Source organism: Amblyomma americanum, chromosome 2 (assembly GCF_052857255.1).
Source record: "Amblyomma americanum isolate KBUSLIRL-KWMA chromosome 2, ASM5285725v1, whole genome shotgun sequence".
Taxonomy (NCBI): Eukaryota; Metazoa; Arthropoda; class Arachnida; order Ixodida; family Ixodidae; genus Amblyomma; species Amblyomma americanum.
The window spans coordinates 222126945-222148495 of record NC_135498.1 but is presented as its reverse complement, the minus strand read 5'-3'; the positions used below and the strand labels follow the sequence as shown (position 1 = coordinate 222148495).

The 21551-nt window shown below is 45.7% G+C and overlaps 1 protein-coding gene across 1 annotated transcript in view; it reads left to right on the top strand.

Annotated features, from left to right (window-relative positions):
* The window catches only part of LOC144122187 (endothelin-converting enzyme 1-like), a 168247-nt gene that overhangs the window by 66207 nt on the left and 80489 nt on the right, over nt 1–21551 (top strand). Inside the window, exons 3-7 of the mRNA XM_077655762.1 lie at nt 9187–9309; nt 14449–14529; nt 14769–14896; nt 18188–18291; nt 19497–19636. Coding sequence (XP_077511888.1) covers nt 9187–9309; nt 14449–14529; nt 14769–14896; nt 18188–18291; nt 19497–19636 — 576 coding nt within the window. The remainder of the gene's footprint in view (nt 1–9186; nt 9310–14448; nt 14530–14768; nt 14897–18187; nt 18292–19496; nt 19637–21551) is intronic.

Here is a 21551-nt window from a genome sequence, read left to right as displayed (position 1 = left end):
GGATGGATGGATGGATGGATGGATGGATGGATGGATGGATGGATGGATGGATGGATGGATGGATGGATGGATGGATGGATGGATGGATGGATGGATGGATGGATGGATGGATGGATGGATGGATGGATGGATGGATGGATGGATGGATGGATGGATGGATGGATGGATGGATGGATGGATGGATGGATGGATGGATGGATGGATGGATGGATGGATGGATGGATGGATGGATGGATGGATGGATGGATGGATGGATGGATGGATGGATGGATGGATGGATGGATGGATGGATGGATGGATGGATGGATGGATGGATGGATGGATGGATGGATGGATGGATGGATGGATGGATGGATGGATGGATGGATGGATGGATGGATGGATGGATGGATGGATGGATGGATGGATGGATGGATGGATGGATGGATGGATGGATGGATGGATGGATGGATGGATGGATGGATGGATGGATGGATGGATGGATGGATGGATGGATGGATGGATGGATGGATGGATGGATGGAGCGTCCCCTTTGAAACGGGGCAGTGGTAGATGCCACCATGCTCAGTTTTTTTCCCTTTTTTTTGTTGAACTGTGTTGCAGGTTTTTAAAATTCGACATTTTCTTTAAATGTGTCTTCCCACACTTTTAACCTTATGTCATCTCTCTGCTTTTGAGCCATCAATCTTCCAATTGCTTTTTGCTAATTTCCACTGCAGATTTATTTACATGACCATTATCCCTAAACCCTAGAGCCTTAGGAAGAATGACTGAACCTGCATCGACATCGGGATGGATACCATCACATCTTAGCATGAGGTGCTCTATTGTTTCAACAGATTTACCACACAAAGCACATATGTCATCTTCATTAAATTTCTTTTTGTAGCTGCGCTTTCTAGACACCTTGACCTAATTTCAAAGAGTGGGGCACTGCCTCTTGAGTTATCATAAAACACTTCCTTTCTGATCTGCCTTTTCCAGTGTCGATATAGTTCTACACTATGCTTATTTTCCATTGAATATTTATCCAATATTTACCTTCCGCATTTTTAACCTGTTGTTTAACGCTCTTTCTTTCTCCGTCCTCGTGTCTGGCATGCTTACTGGTTAGCTTCCTAGTTCTTTTCCGCCAGTGTGAGTCAACGCTCTTTCTGTATAGCTATTTAAGTACCTTACTTGCCCGCCAGTTGTCGTCCAATTTCCTCAGGTGTTCTTCATATAGAATTTTACTCTGAGCTTCCCGGGCTTCGAACGATGCCCAGCCCATATCGCCCTGTACTGCCCCGTTTGTGGTTTTCCCGTGGGCACCTAGAAATAGCTAAGGCAGAAAAGAGACCTTTGTACTTAGCCTTCCTGGACATAAGCAGTGCATATCTGACTACGTTAACAGGGAAGGTATTACTGACCAGCATTACTGACCATATCACCAAGAGCAGCCATGGGTATCGTGGCGTTGAAAAGAAAACTGACGGTGTCTTTGGCTGAGACGCACTGCCTCCGTGCGGTGGGCTGGAATTGACGTCAAATACTACTCGAGTGGCACCTCCCTCTGAAAACACAATCAACATTATATACCGCCATAGCCGTCGCAGACAGGCGCCCGGACCGTTGTTCACTGTGAACGTCTTCACGGCCGTTTGTAAATGCTTTTTGTCATTGGAACACTTGCGATCTGGCATTGCATCATTCCCACATGCTGTCGTCACCCTGTCGAATGTCTCAGTAGGTGGCTTACTTAGTTTAATGCAAAGTTTCATCGCCTAGCTTTGTTCCAACGTTCGCTCGATGCAGCGATGAAATGGGGGTACATGCTCAAACACGTCCACTCGCTTCGCCTGCTCGAAGCCAGCTGAGCTCGTCGCATTGTGAAGTTGAAGTGATGTCAAATACTACATGAGTGGCACCGTCCCCCTCCTTCTCTAAAAACCGGCGTTTCCCAACCTAGAGCATGCGCGCACCACACCACGACTTGTCTCATTACTTCTAGGCTGAACCCAATATAAGGGAATGAACGACAAAGCTGACATAAAAAACTACGGTAATTATGACTGTTATGGAAAATGCGTCTAGGCAAGGACGACAGTAGTAGCAACTGCAACATGCTACTACATTAGCTGTACAGCTGTGCTACATGCCTCTCCTACCACTTTATGTGTGACTAAAAGCAAGATCACAGTTTCACACACCTCCAAAACACTTGCTGCACAAGACGCAACACACACACACATAGGAACAGATTGTAGAAATGCCATTAAAGATATCGTGCACCACATTACCGCATTTAACGACAGCTCGAACAAGAAAAGGTGTTGCCATACTTGAAGGTTTTGGAAGAAGTAACTGAAAAAGACACAAAATCAATTGAAAATCGCAAGAAAGACACAAGACAAGCGCTAGGTCAAGCGCTTTCTTTTTCTTGGCATTTTTGTGTGTGCACATGTTTTTCTTGCGATACTATTTCTTCTATAAGCTATGCATCATCTGTCCCACTACAAGTTTTGTTAAGATACTCAAAGAAAAGCGTAAAGTTACGCGCAGAGATTGCACACACCAAACCAAAATAAACCACTGAAAGACCATAGTGTACGCGGCTCAGTGCTGAACCCTGCAGTGAAGTCTACTGTGGCGACACCTCGTGTTGCTGCTGCGAAGCGGCAGGTTGTTGACATTCACTGCATCAGCGCTCGCTATGGAAGCACCGTTCGTATTCTGAAATATATCCATCCTCAGCTGTACTCTTTTCGATATATCACACAGTTTTACAGACTTAGCAGACGGGAATGTCCAGAACTGCACAGGAAGCTCAGCAAGAAGGAGAAAGCAGCATGGAGGAGTTCCGAACCCAGCCACACTGAGTAGGTTCCTGCCGGGTTTAAATGACTGAAAATGTAGGGCCTGTGGAGAACAGCTAGGGGACCCTAGTTCATATGATGTGGGCATGTGCCCAGTCCACCACTTTAGCAGACAGTAAGGAGTCATAGGAGGCTTTGCTACGCAGCCAGTACCTGGAAGAGCAGAAGACCATCATCAGTCAAGCCTTTGAAGCTGCCAGGTCCCAAGGGATCTCGGCCGTCTGACAAGGACGGGAGGGCAAGTCCGACTTTCTGACACCTGATGTGAACTCAATAAAGTCTTTCTCTAGTATGTTTTGCTATGGAACCACCGTGTAGTGAGCAGCCTCATTGACGAAAGTTGTAGGATAGTGTGGTTGCCGCTCCAACCAAGAAATTCAAAACACTGGTGCTATCTAGTTACAAAAGCTAAAAGTGCATGTTTGATGATATGAAGGGAGCTTTGCTTTTCCATCAAAGAGCGCGCATTGAAGGGAGTGTGAACTATAATAAAACATGATGAACACTCCTTGAGGGAAAAAAACACTGCACTTAAAACAAGTAAGCAATATTTTACCGAGATGTGATCACGTGGTAGGCTACACTGCTAATGGTGGGTTTCACCACAAGATTGCTTTTTATGCGATTTCCAGTGCCAAATTAAAGTTATAAATACTCGTTTCTTTGATATTGGAGTGCTCAATTCATATAATACGGGACACAATTTTTGCATTTCTGCCATAATCTCATCACACGTTTTGGTCTTTGGTCGGTCCCTTTAAGGCCCTGTGTTTGTAGACTGTTCACCAATTCTGCAGTGCTCAATGTTTTTGTCGTGTATAGGCGGTGCTGTCATTCATACCATCTATATATAAGAGGCTGTCATCAGTATAAAGGGGCAATTCTTGGTTTCCCGTCAATTTAGTCGTTCCTTATCACTTGGCGCTCCGCATCACCACTATCTGGCGCAGTCGACGAACTGGTCCGCCTGACTTGGCTTCTTGCTGTTCCAAGGGGCGTCAACTGCAGAATGGCAGTGCATGGACTACTGCCATTACCGCCTTTCCTGGAGAATCCTGGAGATGCCACAATTCCCTGTGAGCAGTGGCGCGATGATTTTACAAACTTCCTGCAAGCGACGGGGATGGACATGCAAGTGCCACTGCAGAAAAGGGCCAATGCCTTGGTGTCGAGGGACACCGTGTTTTCCGTACACTAGGCCCGGAGCCGGCACAGACATCAGTCATGACAAAGGACAAAGCCGCAGGAGAGGACAAGTCGGAGGCAAGTAAATGGGACAGTTACCCCGAGGCACTGGGGATACTGGAGCATCAATTCTCAAGCACTGTCAACATACTGGTTGAGCGACATTGATTCACGTTACGTTGGCAGCTGCCGATTGAGCCTATACGAATGTCTGTGAGTGCCCTCCCACAGTTGGCAAAGACGTGCAACTTCATGGATTTCTTGGAGGCGGCTCTACGGGACAAGGTGTTGACAGAGTATGGAGCACTGAGATGCAACAGAGACTGCTCGTGAAGGGGTCACAACTTATGCTGGCAGAGGCAGTAGAGATGCTGCAGACATACGAGCAGGCAGTGAAGGGTGCCAAGGTCTATGGCCAAGGGTGGCTGCAACCGGACTTAGTGCTGCACGTATCTTATGGCAGAGGCACAGTTAACGACTCGGCAATGGTGTTGGTGCGCAGGTGCTACCAGTGTGGCTCTACAAGGCACTTGGCAAATTCACAAGAATGTAGAGCACGGAGGAAACGGTGTTCCATATGTCACAGGATAGGACATTTTCAAGCGGTCTACGGCAGGTTGGCGGAGCGAGACGTACAGAAGGTCCGAAACAACGGCACTTGTAAAGAGGACATGCTGACTGTGCTGGCGGTCAGACAAGCAGAACGAAGGTCTTTGGTCATTGATGTCATCATTGAGAATGATCCGTTTCAGTTGGCAGTCTGAGCCTTTTCCCCAAAAGCTAGCCGCCGCCAAATCGGTGTCTCGTCTCGCTCGCAACGACATCAGGCCAAGGTGTGCTAAGGAATGTGTTGCTGTCTTGGAGAGGACAAAAAGATGACAAAGGAAGGTAAGGGACTTGGATCCTCTCATTAATTTCCTCGTGTCCAAGAATTTGCAAGACACAGACAAGGAGGGCCGTTTTGTTGTGATGCTTGATGGTACTTTGAGGGAAAAGGCTGAGGCTACCATTCAGAAGAATTTCAAAAGCATAGCGTTCAGAGCAGTCGGATGAAAGGAGAAGCCGTTGACTTAGTTCAAAAGCATAACCTGACGAAGTTGCCGAGTTCAGTGAAGAAGGCAAAAGGTGTAGTGTTGCCAGTGTTTTTTACAGCCAAGACATACAAGCAAGGGGTTCCTTTTCAAATGATTGTTTCTGAATGCCACACTTCACATTGAATGGTGGGTTTTTACCTTCAGGAGCACCTCTCGTCATTGGAAGTGCAAGATCCTTTCACTGTCCCTAACTCAGATGCAGTCGTCGACCTTCTGAAGTCCAGAAATCCTGGGAACTGTGGCATGTCAGTGTGGATATTCAAGATTTATATTACTCCATGCCTCATGATGACCTAATGAAAAGCATTTTATGGTGTTTCACCAGGGACAACAATGAAGTGGCCTTTGTTGACAGGTGTAATGTATCCGTAAAAGCCTTTTTAGAAATTTTGTCCTTTTGTTTGTCCTCTACAGTAATCGGTTGGAAGGGTGGTTTCTTTGTTCAACTTACTGGCATGTGAATTGGGTCATGTGGTGCCCTTGTTTTTCCTTGGGCTTGCGGATAGAGATATGCAGGGCAAGTCTGCGGGCCTCGTACAAAACATTTACTGCTATGTTGATGATTACCTTGTATTTTCTGCTTGCTCTGATCTCTATGGCAGTGTCCCCAAAATAATCAAGGCTTTTGAGGAATGCGGATCTAGGTTGAAGTTTACCACAGAAACCCCTAAAGATGGAAAGCTGCAGTTTCTGGATCTGTTGCTGACTGGCCAGCTGGGCCATACTTGCTGGATGTACAGTCCTCAGTCCTCTAAAGGTTTACTGAATTTCACCTCAGGCATTGGAGTTGTTTGGAGTTGTTTGAAGACGTTTTATAGAAGTTTTGTGTTTTGTGGGAGTGTTCCAGCGCACATGAAGAGGCTCGAGGCCAGCGGGTACATAGTGATAACATGTGACAATTTGGTCAGGTGGGTTAAGGTGGGCGAGGAAGCCAGGAAGAAGGCCCGAGAGACTCACAAGTTTGGGGTCATGCACAAAATGGCATGTGGCCTTAAGAAGGTCGGAGGGTGATATGGGGCACCAGTGGTGTTTTCCGGTCACGTTAAGATGATGAATATTTGCCCACAGGTAGCAAACAGAAAGCAAGGTGTCACCAGTAAGAAGAGACGAAGGTGTACCATTGGCACTCTTCCCCGTTTGTTCTTTAATTGTAGTATTGGCATTGTTTATCAGATTCCAATGTCCTGCAGTGGTGTTTATATAGGCCAAACAGGGAGGTGCCTTAATGTGAGGCTAGGGGAACATCAGAATACCCTAAAAGGCCATGTCAACGGTTTGCCTGAGCGCTGCCCGTCACGCAAGAAGAATGAAGGGGTGACGAGAACAAGAAGAAACAGACATGTTCGCCAATGTTGTCTAAAACGAAAATCTTGTTTTGGCATGGCGATCAGATGGTCCGTGATATTATAGAAGCCTTCTATATAAGAAACTGCCCGAAGCCCTGCATTAGGCAGGCTTCCATCGCCTTGGCTGATTGTGAGTTTGATTTCTTGAATTCTGCCTTGCAATGATTTAGATCCTTTATTCCTTGGCTTCTCTTGGCGTGTGACACATGTTATTTGGCAAATTTTATCACGTGATTTGGCTCTTTGGGAGCAGTGTCTTTATCAAGTCACATATTTATTTGTGTTTTTCCGAAATAAACTCCAGTTGTTACTGCGCGAATTAGACATGACAGGAGAACAGGAACAAACACGACAACACAGACACAGTTCCCCTGTTCTCCTGTCATGTCTAATTCGTGCAGAACTAACCTTTTTTCTGCAATGAACCAACTAGCCTGCAAGAACGTTCTACTTCGTCCAGTAGTTAGTTCGGCGCCTGTGTCGTCGTTTCGTCCTGTCTTTTTCCCGTCAGCTGTTGGCGCTTTTTTCAAATATGAACTATCTGGATGTTTATAGGACCACCCCACATGCAACTACAGGTGCATCACCGGCGTACCTGTTACACAGAAGAAGACCCAGAGCAAAATTCGATGTCGGCCTTCCTGAGAGGGGATTTTTCGAGGAGCCTCGTGTCTCCATAGAAAAGTTGAAGCAGCGAATCAAGGAGCAACAACAACGAACATTGATAAAAAAATGAGGTGCCAGAACATCTACCATTGAACCAGGAGATTTCATGAAAGTGAAACAAGGAGGACCAAAAACGAAGCACAGGTTTTCTTTGCTGATGCTGGTGGAGAGACGAGCTGCTGCGAATTCGTTTTTGCTGATAAATGTTACGAAATGGAACACATAAAAACTAACAGCAATTGGCAAAGGAGGGACAGAATAGGACAAGCACTGACTGACACGGTTACGGAGCGACGCGGTGCAGCTGCTAGATTTTCCTTTAGCCTAGATCCTTGCATTGGGAAGACAGCGGAGCAAGATACCCTTCCACCATTGTGGACAAATTGGAACTGGTGCCAGCCAAGGACACACAGGCCAGCACAGCCCTTCCTGGTGATGCATCGGCTACATCAACGGAGTCTGCACCAGAACTGCTGAACCAGCAGGGCACCTCTCGGCAGCAGTTTACCACAACCACAGTGTCACCACGCAACAGGCCAGAATGAACAAGATTGCGAGCAAGATATCAAGGGTCTGTGCTTGCCTGACTGTAGATGGACGATCATGCTTGCATTGTGCTGTGAAGTGGGTGGGCTTAAGTGGTTTGAGTGTTTTTGTTATGTAGCATTTTTTTTTATGAGGGGGGAATGTGTTTTTTATACGGGGGCACTGTCATTCATACCATACAATCTGTATATAAGCGACTGTCATCAGAACAAAGGGGAGTTCTTGGTTCCAAGTCGATGTAGTCTTTCCTTATCACTCGGCGCTCCACGCCACCAGAGTTATCAGAGTCCTGTTGCATACGTTTTCTGCAGGTGCTCAGGCATGTCATCATCATTATCAGCCTGACTATGCCCACTCTTTGCATCTTTTGTTGCCACTTCTACATTTCTGGCATGAAACTAATTCTCACAGCCAGTGAACAAAGAGGTCAGGCGTTAGGCCTATTTCACGCTGAGAGAACTCAGTGGAGTGTATTTGTGTACGTATGTTTGTCAGTGAATGGTTATGAAGGTGAGCAAAGTATGTGGAATATATGGCCTAGTACTTTACCTGCCCTCTCTGGTGAGGACACAACTTCTCCTTCTAGGCAAATATCTCTGTGGTATAAGTACTTGATAGTGAAAAAAAACCACCTCACTGCTCCGGCATCTGCCCATCAGCCTAGGGTCACATTGAAATGAGGCGGATGGTTTGTGCTCTGTGCGGTGCTTGTGAAACTTTGGAACACCTTATCTATCGGTGCCCACGTTTGCAGCAGCACCACAACACGCTATGCGCTGGATATCAAAAACTTGGCCTCCCCTGTGCCTCGTTATGTGACATCATCACCCCTCGAGCGCCTACTGGCATAGTAACCAGTGCCCTCAAACTACTGCTCAAGTTTTTTCGAGCAACTAACTTGTGCCTTCGCCTCTAATTGATGCGTGCACCTACCACTTCCATTGCCTTGCCCCTTGCCCTCTGCACTCTAGACCCATCTCCTCTCTCTTATTCTTTCCCTATTCCTCTCCTGTGTAGCCCTGTTGGGTGATCCCCTCATCTAGAGGAGGCAGTTACAGGGCTGCGCAACTCCCTTATTTTCTTTTTCTCTCCCCACCAGCATCCTACTACATCCAAGTATCTCGAGTATCAAACTCAATAGTCATGTCAAGCTTCAGCTGTGACTCGGAGTGCAACGTGATCTCTAAATCCAGACCATGATTTGTTTGGGAGCTGTATACTAAGCAGCAGGTACGAGAAACCCAATATGTCCCGAATATACACCTGTGAAGTTTTGTGTGGACACGTAAGGTACGCAGCAGGTGGCCAAACAGCTATGTGTAGGATGGCCCCGGTACCATTCTCCTACCTCCCAGGGACATATCCCACTCTTGGGGACAAAAGCCCCCAGGCCGTGCGAGTGGCAGCCAAAATGCATGGCATCATTATTGAATGGTGCTTTGAAACCACACTTGTCGAGATGAAATTTGCAGCTCCAAAACCGTGTGACTGCAGGTGCTGAGCAGCTACCGGGAGCTGATCGAGCGGGTCTCCACCTACCTGAGGGATGGCCCACCCAGTCTAGCCAATGCCGAGTTGGCCGACACCATCATCAACTACGAGCGGAGGCTGCTCGAGGTCTGTGCTTGTTTCTCTTCTCCCAGACCAGTCATTTTGAATTCACTGTAGAAATGTTTGTGTGTCCGTTCAAGAAATCTTGCTAAAATTTGTTTTTGTGGGCAGTGTTCCTGGCTGTATGAACTCTAGGCACATTTTTATTGGGCACCAATAGTTGCTCATCTAATGGTGTGCTTTGCACTGTGAAATGTACGCCTCCGCATATCGTGGAATTGATGTTGCACCTAGACATTGAGGTTGTTTGAGGTGTCTTGATTCCTATGGTTGTAAGTGCCAAAATATCATTGTGAGCGCACATGAAATGTCGCGTGGTGGTTTGCGTATTAACAATGGACGAGCTGACTGCAGAGACACTGAAAAATAATTCTTTATGGGGCTCACTTGCACCCACAGAAGAACTCGGCAGCGGTGACAGCAACAAATGTGCTCAGTGGTCGACTAAAAGCAGCATCACTGCTGCTCTCAGCCACACTCAGTTTAAAGCTGATGAACTTTCGAGATGAAGTGCATTGTCTAAGACAATTACGAACAATATAGAACCATTTGCACATGGCAGACATGAAAGATGCTACCAGATTTACCTGCAATGTCTGTAGCCATGTGCAAGGTAAATCTGGCAGCACCTTTCATGAGAAACAGTGGGATAAAGCTGCTTGCCAGCTGCTTTGAGCTTGAACAAATAAAAATGGCAAAGCTTTTGGTAATAGCATCCTTAAAAGGGAGAGTTTACTTTAGGAGACGAGTACTATACAACAATATTGGAATATTTTTGTAGATCTTTCCTTGTGATTACAGTAATGAGGGCAGGACTAGCAGCTCTGGCAGGAATTTATATTTTAAATTGGCAAAGAAAGTGAGGCCAGAGCCAATGGTGGCTCTCAACTGCGTACAAATTTTATAGTTCGTGGAAATTGGACTACGTTGCCTGAAGTGGACGCATCATGCTTTATTACTTGGGCTGAGTACAGACGGTCATTTTTGTTGAAAGAAACTACAGATGCCTTATTTTTTTTGCGCACTTGCTTCTATGCTTCGTTTTTTATTTTGTATCATGCTTACTCCTCTCTAGTGCTTTGGCCCTGAGGGTAAATAGATAGATATGTAGTGAGTGTTTGTTGCATAAGATGAATGTGAGAACAACTAGCACAACTCTTCTCAACCCTGCTTGTTTATCATTTATCTGGGCACAGAGACATATGTGATTGATAGAAGTTTCCCTTTAAGAACGACAAATAAATAGCGAGAAGAACAAGTTGTACACACTATTTTTGTTTAATTCAAAGTGTTAAAACGATACTGCATTGAAGTTTAGCCGGTTCACTTTTGTGCTGCATTGAAAGCTGGCAGTCCTAAGCCAACTGAAACTGCATCATTATTAATGTGTAAGCATTGTATGGCTATGTTTGCGGTTTCGTGTTATCACAAGCTTTCGTGTCATCACAAGCGTGTCATCACAAGAAAAAGAATCGTTGCATTAGATGGAGCATCAAAAAACCTTGCAGAGGAAATCGGGAGGTGCATGGGGGGTAATCAGTTATTAATTAGAGCCAAAAATGTCCAAAAAGTGGGCGGGGCCGGAGCAAAAGTGGCACCAAATTTGAAAACGGCGGAAGTGGGCAGAGCTAAAGCATGGCGCCAAATCTGAAAAACCGGAAGTGTGGACGGAGCGAAGCGTGGCGCCAAGTTTGAAATTGGCAATGAATGAAACGGGCAATGATGGAACTTCATTAGTTAAGGTAAATAATTGAGGCAGTTGGGAAATTGGATGAGTTGACGTCAATTCTCTCAATCAGATGATCACGTGACTCTGTGCCATTTGTCCCTCCTGGGCAGCCGTGATGGTGTAGTGGTTAGTACCTTGCGTTGTGGCCGCAATAACCCAGGTTCGAATCCTGGTCAGTGCTTACGCATTCCTCCGATGCGGGTGCCGAAGTGATCTCATAATATTTTGCACAGTCAGTAGAAAGCACTTTGTTCTGTCATTTTTTTCTTTAACTGGTGCACCTAATGATGGTACCTGAATATCCCACCGTAGAACAGTGTTCCCATATGTGCTAGTAAAGGGCTGAATTAACTTCTTGCCCTCCTCCTGATGGGATGGCCGGCTTTGGCTGATCGGTTGCTTGTCGCGAGCAACGGATGGTGATGGCACGCTGGCCGGTGATCGATATACGGCGGTGAGCAGTACGAAGCGATTAGCGGTCTTCGTCTGCTCATCTGGCAACACGTTGCCGGTTGGGGCAGCAATTCCGACTTCTTGGCAAACAAACTGATTTATTCAAGACGGGATCGACATAAAAAGGCAGGTGAGCAAAAGGCAGTTTAAAAAAAGGCAGTTTTAGGAAGGCTGTTTAAAAAAGGCTGTTAAAAACGGCCGAGCTTGAGACTCTGTGCGCTCGTCCAAAGTCTTTGTTTCCCTCGGGTTTTAACCCCTTCGATAATTGGGCGGAGCTTTAGTAAACCAGCTCTCGCCTAATTTGAACCAATAGCAATGCAATGGCATCGTATGTACAAGTAGGCGGAGCCCAGGGCTTCTTTTCGAACACCAGGACCATAATAGCTGGAATTATTGACTGTGCATGGCTTGCTGGTGTCTGCAAGATGATTTGTATGCAACATATTGGTTTAATAGAAGGGGCCAATTATCTGGACTTCTGGAATAATTAACAGACCATTTCACCAAGTGCCTATGAACGTGGTTTATGCACTTATAGTGGTGACTTTTGTGTCCCCTGAAGTGGTTTATGGACATTTAACTGTGTGATAGAATGACCTGGTGCATTTATTGCTTGTTCACCGAGTTTTTTTGCTTACACCTGCTTGCTGATTTTGCCGCTTTGAACCAAGCGGGGTCCAGTTGGTGCAGTGACTCTTGTTTTGCTGTTGCTTGTCATGCACTCTTAGCAAGAGCCCAGCGCAGTGAAATGAGCTGCTGCAGAACGTCACTGGAGTTGTTTTTTCACACACTGGCAGCCGAGCAACTTGCCACAAAATGGCTCAGGTGCTGTTGTGTTGGGACAGCATTCGCCTTCTTTCTTGCGTACTGCAGCGAAGCAAATGTATCTCTGCATATGAATGCTTGGGGCACTCCATTGAATAATTACAGGGGTGATGGTTTTGTGAACACTCATTTTTTCAATCAAGTTTGGCTGTGGTACTGCTGCATATGAGACTACAAGTGCATAAAGAAATGGACATCTCACTGAATGAAGAGCAAATGAAATTAAGCAAATGTTTTTTTTTTCCCTCTCTTGCTGCCAGGTTGGCGGTAAGTATCATGGTTGTTCTTTGTATGTAAATTTGTTATTGGCCAATCTGCTAACTTCCTCTGCGTGGAGCTGCATGTAAGACTAGATCAGCGACGCAAAACAGCATTCAGCTTCTTTTGTACGTGACAGCAGCTTCATCATTGCCTTTACTAAGGTCAGGCTTGCTTTCTTTGCATCATTGAAAGACTCGGTTCATCATGAGCTGCTTTAAGATACAAAGACCCATCTAATTGTCTCGTTCCAGCTGTGGTTTCCCTATCCCAGCTAGAATTCCTTCCCAGTAGATAAGCTAGTTTGAAAGCTGGCTTAAGCGCTTCTGAAATTCTGCCTGCGCCCTTCTTTGCAACACGTAGTAATTCGTCTAGCCTGATAAACCTCAGCTCATGTAAATTTCTAATGTCTCCAGCCTCTCGTTTGTTGTACTGTGTGACAAGACTTCATTACCAGTCATGTGTTTCATCACCAGATTTCCATGCAGGGCCTCTGATGGAGCCTTTGCTTCAGGACAGTGAGCGTTCTTAAATGTAGAAGGGTGAGGGTTCGGGCTAGTGGGTAGTCAACATGAGGATCCATAGCGCACAAAATGCGCTTGGGTCAGCAGATTAGGACAGTTTCCCCTCAGAGGACAAAGGTGTGATCGTTCACTGAAGCTGAGATGGGCCTGTCTGACTGGCCACTGCAAACTTCTCCTTGTTTAAAGTGGCCCCAACACAGTTGTGCCATATGTAAGCTTTCTTTTCCCAAAGCCTTCCGGCTGCTGTTTGTCACTGCACCTTCACACCAAGTTTATGGTGGTGGCTTTTTGAGGGGGGAATCAGTGCCCATTTGAGCCTGCGAGACAGCTGATGAACATGTTTGCAAGCGGTGCTTTAGGCTGATCCTTACTGATACTGATCCCTAGAACCAGTCACTGGTTGGCCGAAGAACCTGTTGCAGCAGAAAGTACAGTGTTGTAGCCATACCATCTGTGCTCAAATGATTCATAATGCCTAGCTCGTAGGAAAAGACAAGGGATGAAACAACATGCCCACACGCACCAAAGCTAGTCTTGTTAACTGTCATTTGTTTTGCAAAAAGCACATCACAATCAAAAACACTAGTGGCGTAATCATGCAACCACATACATGGACATTAGCCATGCCACATATTAAATACCAGCACCCTTGTACTGATCGAGCTGCAGGTGGTGCTCTGACTCAATTTGTTCCTTTCTTAGCTATGGTGAAAAGTTTTCTGTCTGATTGTGGCTAAAACTTGCGTTTCTTGACAGACAGGCTTACAGGTTGAGGCTGACAGTTATGAAAACAGGCATTGTTGCTATGTTTCATCCTTTGTCTTTTCTCATGCACCAGGCATTATGAATTGGAACGATCAATTCTAACCTGCCTAAGTTTCCTCCTTATAATATATTTGCGCTCAATTTCCCTACAAGTTGAGATAATCACCTTTCTGAGATTGGAAGTACACTAGCCATCAAATATATTGTAATATTGTAATGCAATTCTTGTTGTTACCATTGTGATAGAATACATGCATATCTGTTAATTAGTGCAAATGGTATGTGTTCAAAACAGTAAGCACACTATGGTTGGCTGCTTAGCAACAAATAGAGTGGTGCATTCTGGTAGAAACGTGCTCATCAATCTTCTCTTTTTGGTTGAGTTTGTGCTGCAGCCTTCGAGGGACCAAAGGTTCAGGTCTCAAGCAAAAGACAGATCACTGTGGCAGCAATAGGGATGACCCACTTGATATGTGGCTGGCAGTATGTCTGCTGTTTAGGGAAGTGCATCACTGCTGATGTAATTCGACTCATTCCATACTGACAGGTCACGTTATCGTGATTGGTGCTCATGAGTCTTCTCTGCTGCAGAGGCTGCGTCCACGGGAGAACGTGTCCGAGCCCAGCGCCCAGCGCACCACTGTGGCACAGCTGACACGCATGGTGCCTATCGTGAGTAGTCTGTATATCCCTCCTGGTCGCAGAAGCAGTGGGGGGAGGCTAAGCTGCTTTTGGCTGCAGCCTTGCTGTGCACAGAGCTAACTAATCAGCAAGAACAACATAAAAGAAGAAAGATTGCTTTGGTTTACTATTCATCTCATTCTTTTGTAGAGCTGAACTCGTAATTGCTTGCTGCATTGTGCATCATGATGTGGAGGACCATCTGTGGATGCTTTTTCCTGGGGGCGCAGGTGAAATGGGAGCAGCTGCTGAGCGCCTACTTCCACGGCCACTCCATTGGCCAGGACACGCCCGTGCTCATCTCCCAGCCGCACTACTTCAGCGGCCTCAGCCAGATCATCTCGACCACCGATACCACGTGAGTCCCATCGCAGGGGGCTTGCTTCTCTGGCTGTTGCTATGTGCCACTTGCACTGGCAACTTTATTGCAATGCCCAGCAAAACGAGACCGAACATTGCTCTTCTCGTGCATGGTATCGTGAAACCGGGAGGTCATCTTTTGCAAGTTTAGCAGAGTGGACAATTTCCTTTCTCGACAAAGCTGTACATTGTTTTAGTGCCAAGAAGAGTGGGCCCTGAATGCTGTGGCAAGGTGCGTATGCATGTAGCATTGGGTGTGCTGCAGAAGGCCTATCTGAATGAGAAGGCTTTTCTGAATTGATTGTCACGGTGCTAGTTCGGTCCTTATTTCGATTGCATGATGGAGTGCAAGTGATTGGGCATGGCTTATTTATATGTCATAATGTCTTAAACTTGACCCCTGAATGCTGTCGTTCAAACACACATGTGCTGCATCCTATTGCTTTATGGCAGTTCCTCCAACCACCCTGCAGGAAGACTAAAAGAAGGAATACACTGTGAATACTTAATTGTGTGGCATGGTCTTAATTGTGTGGCAGGATCAACAGCGCATATATGGAAAAATTAACATGCAGAAAACCGAAGTAATGTTCAACAGCCTAGCAAGGGAACAGCAGTTCACAATTGGTAGCGAGGTGCTGGTAGTGGTAGAGGAATACGTCTACTTAGGGCAGGTAGTGACAGCTGATCCGGATCATGAGAGGGAGATAACTAGAAGGATAAGAATGGGGTGGAGCGCATATGGCAAATTCTCGCAGATCATGAGTGGCAGTTTACCAATTTCCCTCAAGAGGAAAGTGTACAACAGCATAATCTTACCGGTACTCACCTACGGGGCAGAAACGTGGAGGCCAACAAAAAGGGTTCAGCTTAAGCAAAGGATGATGCAGTGAGCTATGGAAAGAAAAATGATAGGTGTAACGTTACGAGACCGGGAGCAGGCAAAGTGGGTGAGAAAACAAGCGCGGGCTAATGACATCCTAGTCGAAATCAAGAGGAAGAAATGGGCTTGGGCAGGGCATGTAATGCAAAGGCAAGATAACCGCTGGGTCTTAATTAGGGATAATGGAGTGGATTCCAAGAGAAGAAGGACGTTCTGGTGGGCTAGTTGGTTCATGATGAACAGAAAGGGTATAAACTGCGCGAACAAGACAGGACGAGAGGCACACAAATGGACAGACAAAGCGCCGATTTGTGTGCCTCTCGTCCCGTCTTGTTCGCGCAGTTTATACCCTTTCTGTCCAAGAGAAGACAAGCATAGCAGGCGGCAGCAGGATCAGATTAAGAAGTTTGCGGGCATATGGTGGGCGCAGCTGGCAAAGGACAGGGTTAAAATAAGAGGCCTTTGCCCTGCATGGGAATAGTCAAGCTGATGTTGATGATGATGATGATGTGGAAAATCCCCGCAACAGAGGGTGACCACAGAAGTATGTTGCTGAAGATGGAGTATCAGTGGGTACACAGGCCCAGCTTATGCGGCCAGAAAAGAAGGTCGAGCAGATGTCAGACTTTCATGCTATCACATACTCAGCACATAATTTAATTAAGTGTTCCATAAGTTTTTTTTTTTCCTTTTATTTAGGTAATCCCAAGCTGTCGAATGTCCTTTGCCTTCAGAAGTCCATTAGGCAGTATGGGCAGGGCACTATTTTTCTCAAGTTTTTACTGTCCACCCCAAAAAGTGTCCTTTGGCTTTTTGAGATGAATTACCAATGAGCCCAACATGTTTATTTCACATTTCAGTAATTGTTAGTAAGAGAAACCAGCATGTGCATCAGTACAGCCAGGCAATCTTTTTCTGCAGGATGTTGCACTGAGTCACAAATTTCTTCGTGTACAATTTTTTTCTTGCTTTATTAGCCAGCTGGTGGCCAGCCAAAATGATTTGCATTTCTCATTGTTGCACGCTTGCCAACACACTTCTTCGATGATGAAAAAAAAGCACCCTAAAAAACCTGCTTTAGTGTTTGGGAAGCAAAAAAATGGAGGATCTCACCAGAGAGCTACATTTGAGCAAATTGTAAAGTAGGAATCCTAGGTGAAAAATAAAGCTGGCTTGTAATGCAAGTCTTTCACCCATGGACCTCATTCAGTAATGAGCAAAAGCTGTTCTGCAGTGTGGTAAAGCTGGTTTTGCAATGTTAACGAGCAGCAGTCGGGGGCGGCGATGTGCAAATTACACAAACAAGCAGAGCACAAACTATCGGCTGTCTTTACTGTGTGGGAGTAGTTGTTAAAACAGGCCATCAATAAAAGAAGAAGAAAAGAAAAGATCACTGGTCCAAGGGAGCTGTTTGAAGCATTCAGCAGATGTCCAGAATCCTTGATGAAACTACTTCTTGAGGAACCAGCGAATTCCAGCGGCGCACACTTTTTATTTTTCTCCTTAAGCACAAACAGAATTTGCATGCAGTCACTAATACAGCCAATTAGAGTTTGTTGTGCCTGTTGTGCTGCTGGCTGTATACCTATAGAGTACACTTATCAAAGTGTGGCTTTCCCTTCTCTTTTCATCAGCCTTTACCATTTTCAAATAGCCGTTATCTCGTTTTACCGATAATTTTCTTTTTTTTATCTTTAGCTGGCGGTGTTTTGCAAATTTTTTTCATGCATGATTTTTTCCTTTAGGCTTTTTCTCTATTTGTGTTTGCTGTACCGTAGTGAAAGGTATCTTGAAGCAGCTTTCGTGGCATTTTCTGTGACCGCATCGATGAATGGTCACAAAAAGGCTTTGTGTTCACCGCACCTGGGGTCTAGAGGCATGCTCCACCTTTGTGTGCTGCTTCAAAGGCCAACGAGGGAACCACCAGAGTGCTCACCTCGAAGAGTGCAGCTCTTGGGCGGCCATCCCTCGTCGCTGTCCAAGTAGCAGAGCAAAACGCGGATCCTGGAGGGTAGCTAGCAGCGGTGGCAATGTGAAGAGTTGCGCTCAAATCTTGCATTACTAACTACCATAACCTTCTGTCAGTTTTTTGTGAAAGTAAATGTGCACCAATAGAACAGAGTGCGGCATGATACAATTCTTGGCACAGCTACTGTCTCTGGACGCTGCCACTGTTTGTGTCAGTGTCCTGGGTAGCCAGCATAACAAAATATACAGTGCAAGTGAGCAGTTGTGCTTATAGACCCCCCTTGTGTGTGTGTTCCCTGGTGGGACCTTTAATAAGCTGTGATAACAATGCTGACGACGCATGGCATCTCTGTTGTTGGGAGTTGTCTCTCATGCATGCTCACGGAGCCCCATGTGGAGAGACAGTGGCCGTCATGCTGAATGCGTATTTGTGTGCAGCACGCTTAACCACTACATGATGTGGCGCATGGTGATGAAGTATGCCCCACACCTTGACCGGACTGTGCGTTCCCACTACTTCCGCTTCCAGCAGTTCATCCACGGTGAGTTCCAGTGCATTCAGCTCGTGCAAGTTGGCAACAATGGCTGCAGGGTGTTTGTAGTACTAGAGCAAACTAGTAGAAAGGGTGCCTCAAACGCCTATGCCACCTGTGTATCGAAACTGAGACCAGAAAAGGGTCGCTTTCACTTGGGGCGCTGCGAGCGTTATCCTTCCCTAGGTGCCTTTTTAGAGGCAGTGCGACGTGCACCCTGTGCAGTGCAGTGGTGCAAAACTAAGGTTCGAGTTCCGCTTGTCCAACATTTTTTTTAAGTTTTACCTTAAATCACACTGTGTTTGAATACAGACAAGCCGTGCTAAATAAAAAGAGCCAACAGAAACACAAGTTTGTGCAGTGCCACCGCGCTGCTGCTGTGAACTTCACACTCCCAGCATAGCCTCTGGAATGTGAGCTCTGTGCCACCAATTTCGAATGCTGAATAAAACAATCCCCAGCACTTTTTTTTAGGACGTGTTTGTCTTACTGATCTGCTACAGTGCAGATCGGAGCTTGGAGTGTATCGTCGAGTGTACTCTAAACAAGCATTCAAAATTGGCTCTGCGTGGCATGGAGTTCACATTCCGGAGGCTATGTTGGGAGGTGGCACTGCACAAAGTTCGCTTTTGGTTTGCTCTTTTTATTTAGCACGGCTTGTCTGTATTCAAACACAGCGTGATTTAAGGTAAAACTTAAAAAAAAACTACAAAAAATGTTGGACAAGTGGAACTCGAACCTTAGTTTTGTTCGTGTGAAGTGAGTTCGCTAACCACTGCACTACACAGAATGAACGTTGCACTGCCTCTAAAAAGGCACCTAGGGAAGGATAACGGCAGCGCTCCAAGTGGAAATGACCCCTTTTTGGGCTCTCGTTTGAGGCACTTTTTCTTCTAGTTCACTCTAGTGTTACTCTGCTGGCTAATCACAGCAGTAGACAAAAACAGCATCTTAAGCCAATCATGGGCACAAAAATTCTGGCTCTTATAATTTCATCTTGGTTAGATTAGAAGAAATTCTTTAAAAACAGGCGCGGAGGAAATGGTGCACAGCAGTCATGAATGTAGGCAGAGCTACTCAGCCAGTGCCGTTACCTTGTGGGGAACAGGTGCAAAATGGTGAGCACAAGGGAGAGACCCCCTTTTTTTCTCTGCACAAACATGAATGGATTGCCCAGTGCTGGCCAGTTTGTTGGAGCCATGCTTCATGTCCAGGTGCCGAAGACCCCGACCAGCCTGAGGAGCACTGGTGGGAGCAGTGTGCCCGCCACACCAGCCACTACCTGCGCCATGCGGTGGGCTACCTGTACGCCACCAAGGCCGCCGGCAGCCGCGTGGAGGACACCGTCCGACAGGTGGGAGGCGCCTTACTTCTTTTAAGACATGGATTGATAATTTAGTGTCGCGTGACAGCAGATGTGTCATTTTTACCAAAAACAGATCTCTAATGAGCTAGAAAAGTGCATACAAGTGAAGCAGATTTCAGCAAATGTTTATACTATCCCTCATGTTTCATGACAGATATTAATGGCCAGTAGGGAACTGCAGGAACCTGTATAAATGAATGAATGAATAAATAAGTGTGCCCGGTGACGCAATTCCTCCGCCAGCCACAATTCGTCCATCACTTTCTTGTATGGTGCTATTTCAACGGCAAGGGGCAAGTGCCATCAGAGGACCACTTACTCACTAGTACCACTTGCACTACAAGCAGTGCACTTGTAGAATTTTTTTAGAGCGTGGTGCAAGAGGTTGGTGTACAGATGAGCAAGCACATCCCAAGGCGCTGCCTCTCGAGGAATTAAGACGGCCGTGCTGTATCCCATGAAAATAGTTCTCCACCGCAGTGTTTTTTTTTCTAAACAGAACTTAATATCCTAAAGGCGAGAGCTTAGGATGACGACTAAGGATAAAACCTTACCTCAGAAACATTGCATCAACTCAGAAACATCTGCATTTCGCCTCCACTGCATCTCATTGCCAATCCCTGTTTTTAGGGAGCACCAATTCGTGTTGCTTCTTAACTACTGTGCGAGAGAGACAAGGACAAAGTGCGGAACACATATGACATCCACAGACGCAGACTTTCAACTTTATTTCACGAAGCGATGCAAGCCGTATTGAAGCATTCTCAGTGGTGCACCAACAGTCTTAGGAAAAAGGAGATATGCGTGAAAGCTTTGTGCTAGGCCAATCCGTTGTACTAAAAAAGCCATATCCTCAGAAGAGATCATTGCTCTGTGAAACCAAGCAATTTCCTCATGTGCTATACAAAAGGGACAGTGATCAACACCAAGAGATTTCAAAACGGTCAACAAGACCACATATGCTGGTGACAAAGTTAGGGGTGCCAAGTGCCCAATTAACAAGAATGCATGAAGGTGTTCATGAACTCAGGAAAGCTATGTCAGGTAAACAGCAACACAGTGAAAATAGGCATCAAGTCAGAGCTGAAACTAAACAAGTAAACATTAGAAATGTTTAAGGGTGTAAAACAACAAAAGAAGCCTAGTCTGCCCTAAAATCACAAAAAAACACAAGAAAAACTAAATCTTCATTCAGAGCAGGAGGTCATTATCAAACCTATAACGGAGAGGCTTGCATAGCAAGAAACACCTATAGGAAGCCCTGTGGAAACTTGTGTCATTTTGGAAGCATTCATGAAATCCACCAAAACCAGATAACTCTTTGGAAAAATGGAAGGCTTGCTTATGCAGTTGTCAGTGCGGCCAATGAGAAAAGCTTTGATAAATTGCTTGTTTGTTTTGCAGAGTAATTATTTGTTTTGAATTTGTTTGGTAGAACAGCCTGGCCCTGTATAACACTTTCATGTGTATCTCCTTTTTATTGTTTTTATTCCTTGTCACATACTTGTCATTCCTAATGCAAAAAAACAGCGCGAACAAACGGGGACTAGACGAAGAATACACAGGAACAAGCGCTGACTCTCAACTAAAGTTTAATCACAGGAAGCACACTTATAAAAGGAAACAGAAAACGAAAAAAACACAAAATCAGAACGCATGTGTTACTATGTGATGTCCAGATATGCAACCTCACAGTCACGCAGGAGCAGGGATGGTTGGCTGACACATAATCTTGGTTTCTTTGTCATGTTATACGCCTCGATAATTTCCCTGGTCAACTGGTTGGGGTGTTTGTACAAAATGTCAGTAAAATGCAAGGACGGAAAACATGATTGACACTCTCGGCAATGATCCCCGTTTGTTCGCGCTGTTTTTTTGCATTATGTATCACCAACTCGCCCGC